Genomic DNA, 14,992 nt, shown 5'->3' on the forward strand with positions numbered 1-14,992 from the left:
TTTCTTTTTAGTTGCCCTATTCATATGCTGTGTAACTGTCTCTTGACTACTTCCTTTTCCAGGAGACCTCTTTTAGTTTAATTTAAAACCATATAGCTCTAATTTTCTTATCATATTAAAATTGCACTCTTTGTTTAAGAAACAAATACTTTCTTTTCATCAAGGCTTAAACTCCTTTCAGTAATCCTGAATGCTTAAAAAAAAACCTTGTACATATAACATTTGATTGCCCTAAATATAATTTGCACAACTGCTTCGAAAATGTTTTCTATACAATGAGACCTCTTTTAGTTTTCATATATTCCTGTACAGCACAATTTTTATAATAGGGCATGGGAAAATCATTTTATGTACTTTGGCTTGGTAAATAATGCTTAACATTGATACTAAAGCTATCTTAGTCTACTCTCTAACATTAACTTGATCCTTCTCCATATAGGTTAATTCTTTTAGTATGTAAGTGCTACTCTTTTATCAAAAGATAAACCATGGTATTTAAATATCATGAAATAATGCTATATTATTTTTTCATTACAGTTAACTACGGAGCCAATTGAAGACCCTGAATGAGCACTGTAGAGTTTCACCCAAATGATCAGGCTGAGGAATTATCCTTGCCTTAAGATTAAATGTATACTGGGGTTTGAGGTACCACTCCAGTTTTGAGAAGAAATGTATCCCAGCTTAGTTCTTCTAAACTAAATTTGAATGTGAGATGCTTCTTAAATCATGTTCCATATAATGCATGGTTTTAATTAAAATTGAAGTTAGTTATGATACTTGATAGCTTCTTTGGCACTGTAAAATATTCTTGTATTTTGAGTTGTTAAGAAATAAAATTTCATTGATGTCAACTTTTAACCTTTTTTACATTCCCCTCGTTTGAAGTCGCGCAAAACTTTGAAACCTAGAGGTGTACAGGAATTTAAGTTTATATGTGGCATTTTTAGCTGAAAGAAATCATATTAATTGGCCTAACCTTAGGAATTTAAAAAAATATAAAGGTAGAAAAGTCCTTGGGAAAATTACTTTTTAACTGAGAATTGTTTAATCAAAACCTAAAAATTAGTAGGTGAATTTAGGATTGGACCCAGAGTAATTAGCTGAAAATTCTGGTAAAAGATCTGCTTGGAATATGTTTCTGTACGTTATAAAGTATATTGGCCTAAAAGGCATATTCTATCTCGGACCGAATGATTGATGGATAGCTCCTTTCCTCTTTAGACCTTGGTTAATATGCAATAATATAGATTCCAAGCATGAGTTCGGCATGAATTAGACAACATATCGGGGTAAGTATGCATAGAAAATCCCAAAATATATCAGTTAAATTGCTATGGTCAAATCCCAAAATATATCAGTTAAATTGCTATGGTCACGAAGAAGGTACAGCGTGATAATTTCGAAAAATATCATGAGGGAGAATGCTTGGGTAATACTAAAATTTATATTCAAATGAAGGAGATTAAAGAAGAAATGAGGACGTTGGGAGAAATTAGGAAATGGTTGGGAATATGTCATGTAAAGGCATGAACCAAAATGATAAAAAAGAATGATCATTTGATTTTAATGAAATTAAATGGGATACCTCAGACCAGGGTTCTGTAGAAAATAAAGAGAATACATAAAAAAGGAGATATTGAAAGCTGAAACTGTATGAAAAGTAACTAGGAGAGGGCCAAGAAACCATGGGGTGAGATAATTAGAGATGGATGAAAGAAGAAAATGGAAAACTCATTCATAACAATCCTGCATTTGACGAAACCCCGCCAATAACGAGGTGAGTTCTCTGCCCCTTGAAATTTCTTATGGTCACACATGATAATTATTCCGAATATGACAAGTATGGATAAGACGAAATCCCCACCATAGTGAACCTTTCTTTGGTCACTTGGGAGTATAAAAACAAACCAGAACAATGCAAAAGGATAATCAGCAGGTTTTCAGTATTTACACGTTGAACAGCAACGGTTATAATAGGCAACCCTACCTTACACCTCGCCCTAAAACTGCCCCTCAAATGGGCTACAACATTGACGTGGTGGAAGGGCTTGTGCTTTCCAATGGTCACTAGAGCTGTGCTGGTGGGAGTAATGATAATTGCTCCTGGTAGGGTCACCCATGCCAGATAGGTCGAAGGTTAGGAGTCAGACGAAAGGTAGTCCATGCAGCATCTGTTCCTCAGCAAGGCGGCTGCAAAGGCATCCCCAGTGGGGTACCTGACACTGCCCCTCACCCTAACATTGAGGGATGGTGTAACATTAAAAACACTATTGAGGAAGGCAACAGGAAACCACCTCATTTATCATTGCCAAGATTAAAGTGATGGACACTACAGAGAATGAGTCCTAGTCAAGACAGCATACGAGGTCTGTTCAAAAAGTATCGCCACTTGATTTTTCAAAAATTTTTTATTTATTCATGAATATCTATTTTGTCCCCTTCAAAGTAATCCTCATTAGATATTATACACTTGTGCCAATGTTTTTTCCAATCCTCGAAGCACTTCAAAAAATAACTTTTTTGTGATCTTGTTCAGCTCCTCCTTCAATGCCGTCTTCCTCTCTTCAATCGTAGCGTACTGTCGTCCTTTCATGGGCACTTCAATTTTGGGAGCAAGAAAAAGTCACTGGGTGCCAGATGTGGGGAATACCGTGGCATCATTAGTGTGTGTGTTTGGCCAAAACTTTGCACACAAGTAACGATGTGTGAGCAGGGGCATTGTCATGGTGCAAAAGCAAATTTTTGTTCTTCCACAAATCCGGGTGTTTGTTGCGGATTGCTTTGTGCAAATTGCGCATAACTTGCACGTAATATTCCTTATTTACCGTTCTACCATTTTCCTGGGGTCTAATGATGATTAAAATTGGCATCATATGTAGTTCAAAATACCATGGGATCATGAGAACCAACGGAATCAAAGTTACTTCTACTCAAAACAGAGCAAGGAAATTTGCTTGGCAGGAAATGTTTTCTCTCAGATAATGAGAAGAATTCATGGACTTTGTTCAATCTGATTTTTATAGGTCTTTAAAATACACAGCACAGAAATTTTTTGTCCAATTTGCATTTTTGATTTGAAGCAAGTTTTCAGTTTTTGCTGGCCACCTGCAACAAGAATTAATCTAGGGGGTTATTTTTTTGGAGTAAGACTAGTGAATTCAATCCACTTTGATGTGAACTAGGAAACAGGAAGTCGAACTAATAGTGTTACTTTCACTCCAGTTTTACTAACCAAAAAAATAGATATCGCATTTATATTCTATTGTTTCAGGCTTCACTTCGTGGAAGTAATTAATATCCATTATTAAGATAGAAAGAAAGACTCGTACTTTTCCACAGATTTTATTATACGGTACAACGCATTTCACCGACTTGCGGCATCATCAGGTACCTGATGATGCCGCAAGTCGGTGAAACGCGTTGTACCGTATAATAAAATCTGTGGAAAAGTACGAGTCTTTCTTTCTATCTTAATAATAGATATCGCATTATTCATCTGATGAAGAGATTAGCACAATCATTTGGCAAGCATCAATAGTGAAAATTTTAAGTCCAGTTTACATCACAAATGGAAAATGTTGATCTTGCCTCACTTCTACCACATAATTCCATAAACATCTCCTTGGTTCTATTCCTGCTAAACATAGCAAAACACCCATCCACAATAGAAAAAAATCAATATAATTGAAAATTGGAATGATAAAACATTGCCATGAGAAATTAGTATGCATATTAAGCTTCAAAATGTACAAACTTTGTAACCAAAATTTTCAAAGTAAACAAGTGTATTCGAAAAGATATTGGAACTGAATTCAAAATTACTAAACTATGATCTAGTCTGGGTAAAATGACACCACTTTCACAACAATATTCCTCCACAATGGAATTATTTATTGTGATAACAGGAGTTCAAACTTGCCTTGTACAAATTTCATGCAGAACAAGGAATACTCGTAATATGACATGAATGCCATCCAAAATTGATTTGCAACAAACTGAAAATATATTTGATATTAAAAAAATAATACAAATGTTAAAAATTCAAATGCAAAACAAAAGGGAAACAATTTTTGGTAAACTTTTAAATGTAGCATAGTTATTGCATAATGATTCTTTCTAAAATTGAAGAGAAAATATGAATTTTAAGCTATTTTATAACAAATCACAAAGGACACTTATTTTTTAGTGAATAATGAATATACTACCCACTAAAAACATTTTCCATATAGATAAGAACTAAGAATCAAAATAGGGAATCTATGTAATGAGTCATGTTTTCCTCATAGAACTAGGTCTGCGGTAAGAATGATTTCCTTGATTTCTCTTGCCAGTTTTAACCTGCATTTTTGTGGGGTTCTTCTTAAGGGAACAAGTAAATGTTTTACTGGTGTAGCTAGATCTGAGGCAAGGACACCATCATGAATTTTCCTGATCCTGTGACAGAAAACAATATTTAGAAAACTATGTATGTCCATAAAAATATGATTTTCTCACTTATTTGGAAGTGCAAAAGGACAGAGCCTGTTATTTTTCAGATTGGTGCTAATGCAAGCTTGGTGAACATTTTATTTTGCCCACAATTAATGCATGCATAAATTCTCTATGTTACCGACTGAAGTTGAAATAAAAATATTTCAATGTAGTCCTCAGTAGAGATTTATATGAAAAAGAACGGTATACATTATTTTCCCCTTCCTTCCTTGGTATAAAAAATAAACTCAATTTTGTCATCTTTCATTCATTCCCTTTGCATCAGCTTTGGTCTCTTAAAGTTCAGAAATAATTCATATAACACTGTATAGTCATTTACTGAACCCAATTATGAAAAAGTGCTTAACCATATGCTTTGCAATCTCATCGATGTAGTCAATATAGCAATACACTAATGAAATGTATACTTTATTTATTATTCATTGAATAAAAGTGAACTTTTTTGTATTTCAGTTTCAATTTGCACCACTGATTGTATTACATGCACCCATTCAAATTGTTCAGTAACAATTTTACTATGAGGCCATTCAAATAACCCCAATGCAGGCATGCTTGCCCACTTATGTAGCCAAATGCAGAAAGACACAGTGAAGTCTAATCGGCCTAGAGGAGAAGAATTTTTCATACATAAAATTGACACTTTAAGGTAAGTCAAAATTTTAGTGAAAGAAGTTAAATTTACACCAAATATTTATTACATAATCATTAAACATGATTGATGGATTACCAAATCATTTAAAATATCACAAATATTGATAATGAAAATGGTAAATACAATAACAATATCATAAAAACATTCACAGTAAAAGTTAACTTAAACACATAAAACAAATGTGATGCTTTAAAACAATTTCTGAGGATATATTTAATCTTAAGTACCTAGATAACAGCCAATTAAACCAGATGAAACTGACTGTATTACCTTCATATCTGGTACCAACAGACTAGCACAAAAATCTAATAATCAGTCACATAAAACTTCACTGAAATCGTTACATAAAAAGAAGAGTGAGCTTCCTTGGCATAAAACTTATTTGAATGGAGCTTTTAAAATGAATGACAGTAGGTTATCAATTCTCTTTTGATCTACTTTCAAAGCAACCCATACACATTTGGTGACAGAATATATGAAATGGCATTAAATCACAGCATCACCTCGTCTTTCTCACCGAGAGGGTCCCCTTTCAGCATTGATATGATCATGCTGTGAAAAAAAAGAATGGATTCACATCAATTCTCTGATTATACAATTTATGATTACATAATTATTATATCTTTTTAACTGGAGAATTACCCACTCACCAATATAAATAAGTGAAGAAAAATATCAGGTAGTATCCTAAATATATCATGCAGTCTCTCATGTGTCTCTTCAATTGTCCTCTGTTATGAATTTCGGTGGGGTCAAAAACTCCATAGTTACCAGATGGCACGGTGCAGTACCTGAAAAATGGCAAAAACAAAATAACTGTAGACAACAGTACATATATAACACCATAGACATGATCAACACATGCCATAAATGAGTGAGGCAGGAAGGTTCATCAAATTACTCTATATTTCCAGCAAACTACTCAAATCCTGGCTTATAATGATGTCATTATATAGATTGATAGGTCATCAATGAGCAGTAAGTGACCAGTTAATAATGTTGGCTCTTAGGCCACCTATGACCTGAAGACAATGGTGGGAACACCGGCGAAAACATTGTCAACAATGCCAACGTGGACAGTGAAGACCCAAGAAATTCAACCTGTTAATCCCTACAACATACACATGATTAACCAGATTTGGACTCTTTAATCTTCACTCTTGGTTATGCATATCCTACCCACTGAGTAAAGTGGCCAATTTCAAAATTAAAGAATTGGAAATTGCAATGTGGTATGCACTGGGTGATGAGAGGGAGGAAAGGGAGTATGATTTAGAAATTAGGAATGACCACATCAAGAAAATAATATTTGTTGTAGATAAAATGCCTTCATTATGACTAATATCTAATTTAAGCAAATAGCTAGGTTTACTGTAGAAAAAATGCCTTCATTATGACTAATATCTAATCTAATTTTATCTAATTCAACACAGATGGGGGTTCATGGGGAAAAATGCTGGTAAATATCAGATAGATCACATGATGGTTACACATAAGATTTAGGAATTGTACTATCAATTTACAGTTTCCCAGGAGCAGATTCACATTGCCATGAAGCCATTGATAAAATCCTAGAGAAGGACCAAAGGATGGAAACAGTTGGAGAACGGTGGGAATGTTGAAGATAGGGTAACATAAGCCTCAAATGAAACAATAGAAACTGATTAAAGAAAAAGGACTGAGATGTTATGGATTACAGAAGAATCGAGTTTTATAATATCTCTAGATTTCAAATTGTAGAAAAGGTATCACCCAAGATTTAAGGTACATATCCCATAATTTGGGTTACATCCTAAATTAAGCAACTTACTCATATATCAACCATGCTATTACAGGGATGTTGCAAAATGTCAAATAGAAGTGCCCATGTAGTAGCAGCAAGAAAGTTAAAAATCCATGGGCTATCATCTTTGGTAAAACCCACTGAAAAAAAACAGATGAACATTAATTGCATTTTATTAAAACTTCTATTGAACTTTCCCAAGTTGAAGTAATGACTAGCACAGTTATAAAAGAGATAGCAACATAAAAGAAACAAATTTTCACAGTTTTATGCAATAGGTTCAAAGAAAACCAATACTTACCACATTTAATTTTGCACAACATTGCCTTGCATTTAAGTAATCACACTCCAAATCAGAGAGTGTGATAACCTGAATTTGGAAGTTAAGGAAAATGTATTCTTTGAATCATGAACAACTAATTACATTATTGATTATTTGCCTAGAGATCATGACTGTGATACATGCATAATAAAATATGGGAATGTCATTGCCGTAAAGCCAAAAGTGAAGCATAAAAAAACCAACATTAAACAAGTAAACAAATTAAAAAAACATATCACATCAAAGGAAACCCATACATTAGAACAAATTATCACTCTCCAATTCACAGACTGCATAAAAAGTTATGCTAGCAAAAACTGCTTTACATGTTGTACGAAATTGTTTATGAAAATAGCCTAATTTTCAATTCCCTAGAGTTCACCACTTAACTTGTTGTAGAGCACTAATTGGCTTATATCATTGGCTTTGCCTCACAAGTGGGCAAATATGTCCAATGTTAAGTATTATGTCTGGTCTCACATCGACAAGGAAATTAATATTTTTACCCTAAGAGAAATTGATTGTTAGAGGTAGTCGGCAGATAAGAATATGTAAACATGGAACAGGTGAAGACAACGTTTTCTTATATAAGGATCGACCAGTTATACCAATACACTTGTTTTCAATAAAACAATATCATTTTTTAATATTGAAAATACTAATGAGTGGGCAGAGTAACCCACAAAAATGCTGAATATATTATTGGAGTAGATTTCTCCATTGTATATAAGAAGTATGACAACAAGAGAAACAACTATCAAACATTCATTAAAAGATAAAAAAATGGAGCAGAGATGTGGTAGTTTCAGCCAAGTTAGTTTTAGTCTACTAAGAGTTCCAATGTGTCCTTGTCATGTACCAAGGTGGTCAATTACAAGTTTCAATTCAGATTCAATTTTACCAATTTACTGCATAGAACATTATCTGTTCTAAGTAAGTAGTCCATTTAAATGATTTTTAGGTAATAAACAACATAAGAGGTGAAAAAAATCAACTGGAATTAGCAGGAACAGCCTATGGCAAAATGAAAGATTATCAAGACCAGACAAAATTAGATGCTATCTTGGCCAGAGAACTTTGAAACAGTGGAGTAAAATGACCTCCAGTTAGGTGTCATAATTTTAAATTTCACACCTGAGACACACTAATGCTGAGTCATGCACTTATTCACATTTAACTCAGAGAGAAGTAAATACCTCAATTTGTAAATCGCACATCCAAAGGCACTGGATAACCACATGATTATCTTTATCCCACATCTATGCTGCAAAAAATGTCTTCAGCAGACACTGGCTAACATCACTGTCTTGAAGTTCAAATATATTTAAATTGCTTTTTCACAATAGGGACGACTGCACACCCGAGTTTGCCCCAAAGAAGAGTTCAAGTTGGGTAACTTGTAAACTGCACCTGCCTAAACTGCACCCGGAAAACCCAAAATGAACACCAATTTGCTGCATTGCCAGTTTTCACCACAAAACTTAACGATCAGCAATATTCACCCTCCCTTCCACCTCCTAAAATTATTACCTTCAATTTATTTTTTAACCCTACATACTGGCCTGGAAGAATAGAGATTAAAAACTCATGCTATGGATACTATGAGCTATCAGGCACAGATTATGAAAAAGACTCGAATAAGAAAAAAGGTGACACGTTATGCATAAATCATGGCTCACTGAAAATGTGATGTATTAATTAAAAGAAGAAAGGCTATGGTAATGGTAAGGAACTGAATAACTGCAGCAGTAATCAACCTAATGAAGACAATGAAGAAAGGTTTGAGAAGAATGATAGAGGGACCCTAACTTGAAGGATGTTGAAGAGAAGAAAATGATTGAGTAATTACCATGAGTGGACCTCAGTCCGTGAACAAAGGGCCAGTTTAGGAAGGTTTGAGACAAAGGAGATCCCTGAATAGAATTAAAGAGTTCAATGCCTCAAGGGTGAATTTGTTGGGAATGAGGGTGCTGGACCTCAAAGAGTTGTTGGGAAATAAGGCTTTGAAATATGATACACAAAAATAATATGACACCATGGCTAACATCCTAATTTAAATAAATATGAGAAATAAGATAACATTTTTTTAATTGGGCAATCGGCCTTAATTCTCCTGCCATGAATATCTGTGCTTTTGGTTTCAATATGTCGATAATTACTATTGGCAACTACTTAACATATTTCTAAGCAGAAACACATACATTTCACACCATTACCCAGTCAAGAACACTAGGCAATCAAATTAAAAATTAAAGGCTGCCTGAAATAAATTTAAGTTGTTTAAACAACACATTAGGTACTAAAATATATTGGCAGGCTCATGAATTGGAATTGGTATCAATAATGATTTGGGTAGACAAGGCATTCATTTAGGGGAAATAATCAATGATAGGAATAAATAACTTAGGATCCATTGCCATGTGTTTTTATTTCAACACAGCCAGTTACAAAATTATCATCAGGCTGATACCCTTACAAGGCAGATCCTTATTTACAGAGGTTATGGCAGAAGAGGCAAGGGCGTGAGGCGAAGAGGGACATTATGCTTGTGGCTGCTCAGGTGATGATTGGAGGATTACCTCAATCATGGGAGTAAATGGTTTGAGTTGTTTTCAACTGAGGGATTTCAAACAGCAGGGAGTGAAGTGGGAATAGGAAGTCATTCAGAAAGAGTAGGCCTTGCCCTTGGGCCTGATACTATTTCCATCACCTCACAAATTTCTTCCCTTTCTTCTTGCACTGTAAAATGTTGAGAAAAATGGGAATTTTCTATCAAGTGTTTCGTGAACTGTGATACAAACTGCTTGTTTACATAGCATCTTATTTTCCATGTATAGCACTTTAAAGTGTCTCCCTGTGTGTCCAATGCACATTATATCACAATCACTACAATGCAATTTGTACCACCAGACAGTTTTAATTTGTACATTTTGCCCTTGGAATTACCCAAACATTTGCCACTGAACTGTGTTTTGTGTACATGCCTATTTTGGACTTGTCTTAAGGACAGAGTTTAATTATTTTTTGTCAGACCATTCAAAAAACATTCCTTACAACATTTAATTACTCGGCTGTGGGAAGTTTCAATTAAGTTTTCAGGTATCACCTTATGTTCTTTTTCATTACAATGAAATCCAACGGAACTGTGGGATATCTGGTTATCGGTGGCAATTAATTTAATTATTGTCAATTCCATGCGCAAGTCTTCTTTACTCAAGGCGAGGTTTACCAGTCTATAAATATGGGAGTGAAATACAGCATGCTTGTGATGAAGTGGATTAAATATGAAGGACACATGAATGGTATTAGAAGTAACATTGGTTTTCTGTACATCAAGAAATTTCTTTGTTTTCCTAATTTTATAGCTATATCTCATAAATTTAATAAGAATCAGGTTTCGAATTGACTCATAAATCGAATCTTAGAATACTTCTTATTCAATATTCCCATTAAGGAGTTTAACTGGTGGTCTGTCTCTTTCTACGAACAAATTAAAGTGTTATAAAAAACACTAAATGATGCTACCCATTAGCCTGATCTTGTTTTAAAAAGGTTATTTCCAAATTCATCCATGAAAACTTCAAATAAAATTGGGGAGAGGGAAAACCCAGGGCCACTCTACTCTTCTAATTATAGTACAGACTTTAAAAGTAAGATATTATTGTTCTCAGCGGATATTAATAAGAAATACAATTCCTTTTGTCTCTTGTATTTCAAAGTAAAGGATACGAAGTAGACCAGCAAAAAGAGTATTGATCCTGTATCCACTAGCGCAAACGCAAATAACAGTGTATCTGATATCATTTTTAAGAGTAATGATACAGCAGTTCCTTGTCCTTAGTCAAGTTCCATGTTAAAACATCCTGAAAGAAAAAAATATATCAATGACAAATTTGTAATCACTAATAGTCAACTGGTCACGATAGGTCTTCCCTGGATGGAGGGGCACTGTTACAATTCTAAGCATTGCTTAACAAGATATTAAACACCTTAAAATCTATGTTACGACAATTCATGATTAAATTCCATAAACAACCTTAATAATGTCGTTCAAAATACATACTTTTTCTTCTCTTACCTTTCACTATAATGTAATTCTCAGACCGAGGAGAAAATGGATGAATTTAAAAATAATCCCGACTATATCAGCTAAGGAGGGACAACCATAAAATATTACTCTACAAGATATTCACGGAGTCTCTTTCTAGGAATGATAAATGAAAAAATGCAGAATTAAGAATTTTTTAATCACTATGGGCACAGGTACCTCAGCGACAGGGCCTATTCTTAAACTAACAATTGGGAAAAGGCAAACTAGATCAAATGGGAAGTGAAGAAAAAATGTCGGGCAAACATTTCAGATGCACCTTTCGTTCGAATGAGACATTTACGCTGATGCCAAACATTGACATTATTACGATGTGGAAAAGGTTGTACACACTGTAATAAGATCAAAAGAGGGTCGTCAGAAAGCAGCATTTCTACTGAATCTGGAGAAGCAATGGTTTCCAGTTCCTGATGTTTTCCACTACAGTTAAATTGTTTAAGTTTCCCAACGTTACGTTTCTTTGATTATGAGGTCGCGGAAGATTACTTGGTTTAATAATAAATATGCAAATTATTTCAGCAGAACAATTTATCGATGTTGAATTAATAATTTCAGATGACAAATTAGAATTATCCAACCGAAAAATAATAGTATCGCAGATCGAAATATTTGTTGCATCCAGTTAGCTTACGGTATGAGAGACACAAAGAATCTGGATTCATTTAATACGCAAAAGTGGCGAAACTTACCCTCAAACTGCGCTGTTCCTCAGAACATATACAAACATTTCAAAATTCAATTAGTATGAAAATAATATCCACAACCCAGTGTTTTCTTCGATTCTAGTATCGCTTTGAAGACTTAAATTTTTTTTCGAATTAAGAAAATGTGAAAATTACCCTGCTACAAAAAAAACACGATACTTATGAATATTTTCAAAACTAATAACACAAACTTGAATATACAGCGTTGTTTTTATGGATTAACAGATACATCAAGGACGATAAAAACTCGGAGAAAGATGAAAAGTATGTTAACTCAGTCGTTTAGAAATTGATAGCCACCAACCTCAATTACTATAAATATTTTCCTTACCAAATTATGACAAAATTGAACCACAAACCGGTTAACACTGTCATTTCGTCTCACTGTCGGTCCGCATACACTATCGAACTATTGAATTGCATCGAATTGCAGCTATTCGATGCCAAGGAGAACGCGGGTTTTGAAAATGATGCATCTGTAGTTCGGGACCAAAACACACAAAGCCATTCAAAGTCTCTTGAACTACACGACTCACTAAAAAATTACTACTTCGTACATAAGCCCCTCCAAGAAATGGTATATTAACTTGCTCCGGACAACTCAGTTTTTAATAAACTTTTGAGTTATTTAAGTGTTGGGGTGCATATAATTGTGGCAATTGTTTTTACCTTGGTCGAAGTGCTGTTTTCAGACTGATTCAAAAATAAATTAATTGGATCCTTAATTAAGCTTTAAATGTTTAGCCACGGAATCACAAGTTTTTAAAGTTCTCCAATGTCTTATGACTTTAATTCAGCTTAACAATAATGGATAAGAAATTTATCTGACTGGAGAAACTTAACCGACTTGTTAAATGATAATAGTTTAAGACACAATGAAGAGCCAACGCAAGTCCAGCAGAAGGTATTGTATAGAGGATGAAATCAGTGAATTTATTTTATTACGCATAAAATACAATGCAAAAATTGGAGTTTATGACTGACAGCCAAGACAAATAAGAGAAGCCCCTTCAAAATTTACAGTAGTGTTCTGGTCCATTCCTAGGCAGTGTGAGATGGACAAAAATTGTACTTTCATTGCAGGTATGCTGTAATAACAATTTACCTGCATCTTATTTCCAGACCCTACAGTGACACCTCCATAACTTGACTCATTCAAAGTAAAATATAATTTGATCAATCACTTCCCTTAGGGTGTTATGAAGATCATTGAATTTCTATTTACTATATCCCATGGAATGATCTAGGAAGAGAGGAAGGGTATCTTTATCACCCAAGAGAAGCGTTAAAATTCACAAAATCGCTAAAGTAGCTTTAAAACCTCACCTTGATTCAGCAGAGAAGTCCTGAAACATGACAGCAAGCGATATTTCCATTAAGCTCAGTAAGATATAGCACTTCCATAATTATGGACAAACTAATTACAGGGATTTCCTAAGACTACGTATATTGTGGTTACTTTAGTCTAGAAGAATTAAGAACATAGTTTCTTGTAACAAGAATATCGCCTTGATTTTTTCAATTCGAAATAGTATAAAACAAAATTCTATCTGAAAGTAAATGATATCAAAATCAATCGCAGATCTTACAATATTTAAATGCTTAATCACATGTTTGAGCAAGATTACGTACAACAATGGTCAGGGTTTAATGTGCGAAATAATAATAGATAGCATTCAGTCACATGAAATTTATTTTCATACACTGAACCAAACTAATACAATGACTAACACAATATAAGCATAACAGATGCCCATCATATGATATACAAAAATGAAAGAATTTCGATCATGGTTTCATGTATCCCAATGGAATATAACTAACGTTGCCTTGATGTAGAGAGACAAAAATTGTATACACACAAAAGTGTAAGGTAATTAATGAAACCACACAAACATTACGATTGGGAATATTGCCGATAGTGATCTCTCAACGAATATATTAGAGATAAACATTTGTTTTAGTTTCAATACTCTTGAGACATCGACTTCGATCCACCTTTTCCAGTAGACGTCGAAGTTTTCTTAGGCAAAAGTACAGCATTTATATTTGGCAAAACACCTCCTTGAGCAATGGTAACTCCAGTCAATAACTTATTCAACTCTTCATCGTTTCTTACGGCAAGCTGTAAATGCCTCGGTACAATCCTGTAAGAAGTAGGGTTAAACAAGTTAAGTTTGGCATAATACTCCATCGATTTCTGTTCTTCTCTCCATTATCATTATTATTGAAACGCACATGTGCAGCTAGCCGATGTCTAGTGGCACACAAATTCAGATTCAAATACAAAGTATTACAATCAAACTTGCCTTGAAAAAATAGCTTGACCTCCCAAAACCTTATTACTAGCAATACCAAAACACCACTCCGATGTAGGATAAAACTAACATTTGAGATTGAAAATTATGAGGACTATAGAAGGCTTGTTAGTCCTAAGAAAAAAGTTACCAAAATGTGCTCACCTAGTTTTCTTATTATCCCTTGCCGCATTTCCCGCCAACTCTAACACCTCAGCCGTCAAATATTCCATCACGGCTGCCAAATAAACTGGAGCACCTGCCCCTACTCTTTCTGCATAATTTCCTTTACGTAGAAGTCTGTGGATTCTGCCGACAGGAAACATCAACCCAGCACGATGTGACTTAGTGCGGGACTTCACCTTTGATTTCCCTGAAAGATAACACCAGCATCAGTATATATTTATAAATGCACAAGAGCCTTAATGTGAAATATAAAACATAGAGAGAACTACCTTTTCCTCGGTCTGACATCTTTATTAGCTTTCGTTACTAGTCGTTGATTGTGATCACCGCCAACTTTCGCGGTAAAATGCATCAGGCTCAAAATGTTGATGATGAGCAGCCAATGAAATGCCGAATGGCTCAACCAATGACTGAAGATATAGGAAAAGGAAGGGGAGGAGTTCTAC

General features: G+C 34.4%; 2 protein-coding genes across 3 annotated transcripts; both read right to left on the minus strand.

Annotated features, from left to right (window-relative positions):
* Positions 1-5,134: 5,134 nt before the first annotated feature.
* On the minus strand, positions 5,135-12,473 carry cnir (cornichon-like protein). Of its 2 annotated transcripts, XM_071589152.1 has the most exons (7): positions 12,395-12,429; positions 12,049-12,202; positions 10,981-11,114; positions 7,231-7,299; positions 6,957-7,069; positions 5,797-5,937; positions 5,135-5,698 (listed from the first exon to the last, which is right to left on the minus strand). In XM_071589152.1, the coding sequence occupies exons 3-7, from the start codon at positions 11,053-11,055 to the stop codon at positions 5,638-5,640; spliced, it is 459 nt and encodes a 152-aa protein (XP_071445253.1). In that variant the 5' UTR covers positions 11,056-11,114; positions 12,049-12,202; positions 12,395-12,429; the 3' UTR covers positions 5,135-5,637. The 2 variants fall into 2 exon arrangements, with proteins under 2 accessions (XP_071445253.1, XP_071445252.1); XM_071589151.1 differs by lacking the exon at positions 12,049-12,202 and having other exon boundaries at positions 12,395-12,473.
* Positions 12,474-13,759: 1,286 nt separating this feature from the next.
* LOC139691339 (histone H2A) lies at positions 13,760-14,951 on the minus strand. The gene is made up of 3 exons (XM_071589112.1): positions 14,816-14,951; positions 14,526-14,733; positions 13,760-14,210 (listed from the first exon to the last, which is right to left on the minus strand). The coding sequence occupies exons 1-3, from the start codon at positions 14,832-14,834 to the stop codon at positions 14,030-14,032; spliced, it is 408 nt and encodes a 135-aa protein (XP_071445213.1). The 5' UTR covers positions 14,835-14,951; the 3' UTR covers positions 13,760-14,029.
* Between the last annotated feature and the right edge of the window lie 41 nt (positions 14,952-14,992).

This window comes from Hetaerina americana, unplaced genomic scaffold, assembly GCF_022747635.1.
Source record: "Hetaerina americana unplaced genomic scaffold, ioHetAmer1.1.p SCAF_33, whole genome shotgun sequence".
Lineage (NCBI taxonomy): Eukaryota > Metazoa > Arthropoda > Insecta > Odonata > Calopterygidae > Hetaerina > Hetaerina americana.

Excerpts from the sequence above, each read along its gene's own strand:
- cnir (XM_071589151.1), bottom strand. The coding sequence starts at position 11,055 with ATGATATCAGATACACTGTTATTTGCGTTTGCGCTAGTGGATACAGGA. Across the intron at positions 5,938-6,956 it reads ATAGCATGGTTGATATATGA|GTACTGCACCGTGCCATCTG; the intron begins GTAAGTTGCTTA and ends GCCATTTTTCAG. Across the intron at positions 5,699-5,796 it reads TTCTTCACTTATTTATATTG|CATGATCATATCAATGCTGA; the intron begins GTGAGTGGGTAA and ends TTTTTTTCACAG.
- LOC139691339 (XM_071589112.1), bottom strand. Across the intron at positions 14,211-14,525 it reads AGGGATAATAAGAAAACTAG|GATTGTACCGAGGCATTTAC; the intron begins GTGAGCACATTT and ends TACTTCTTACAG.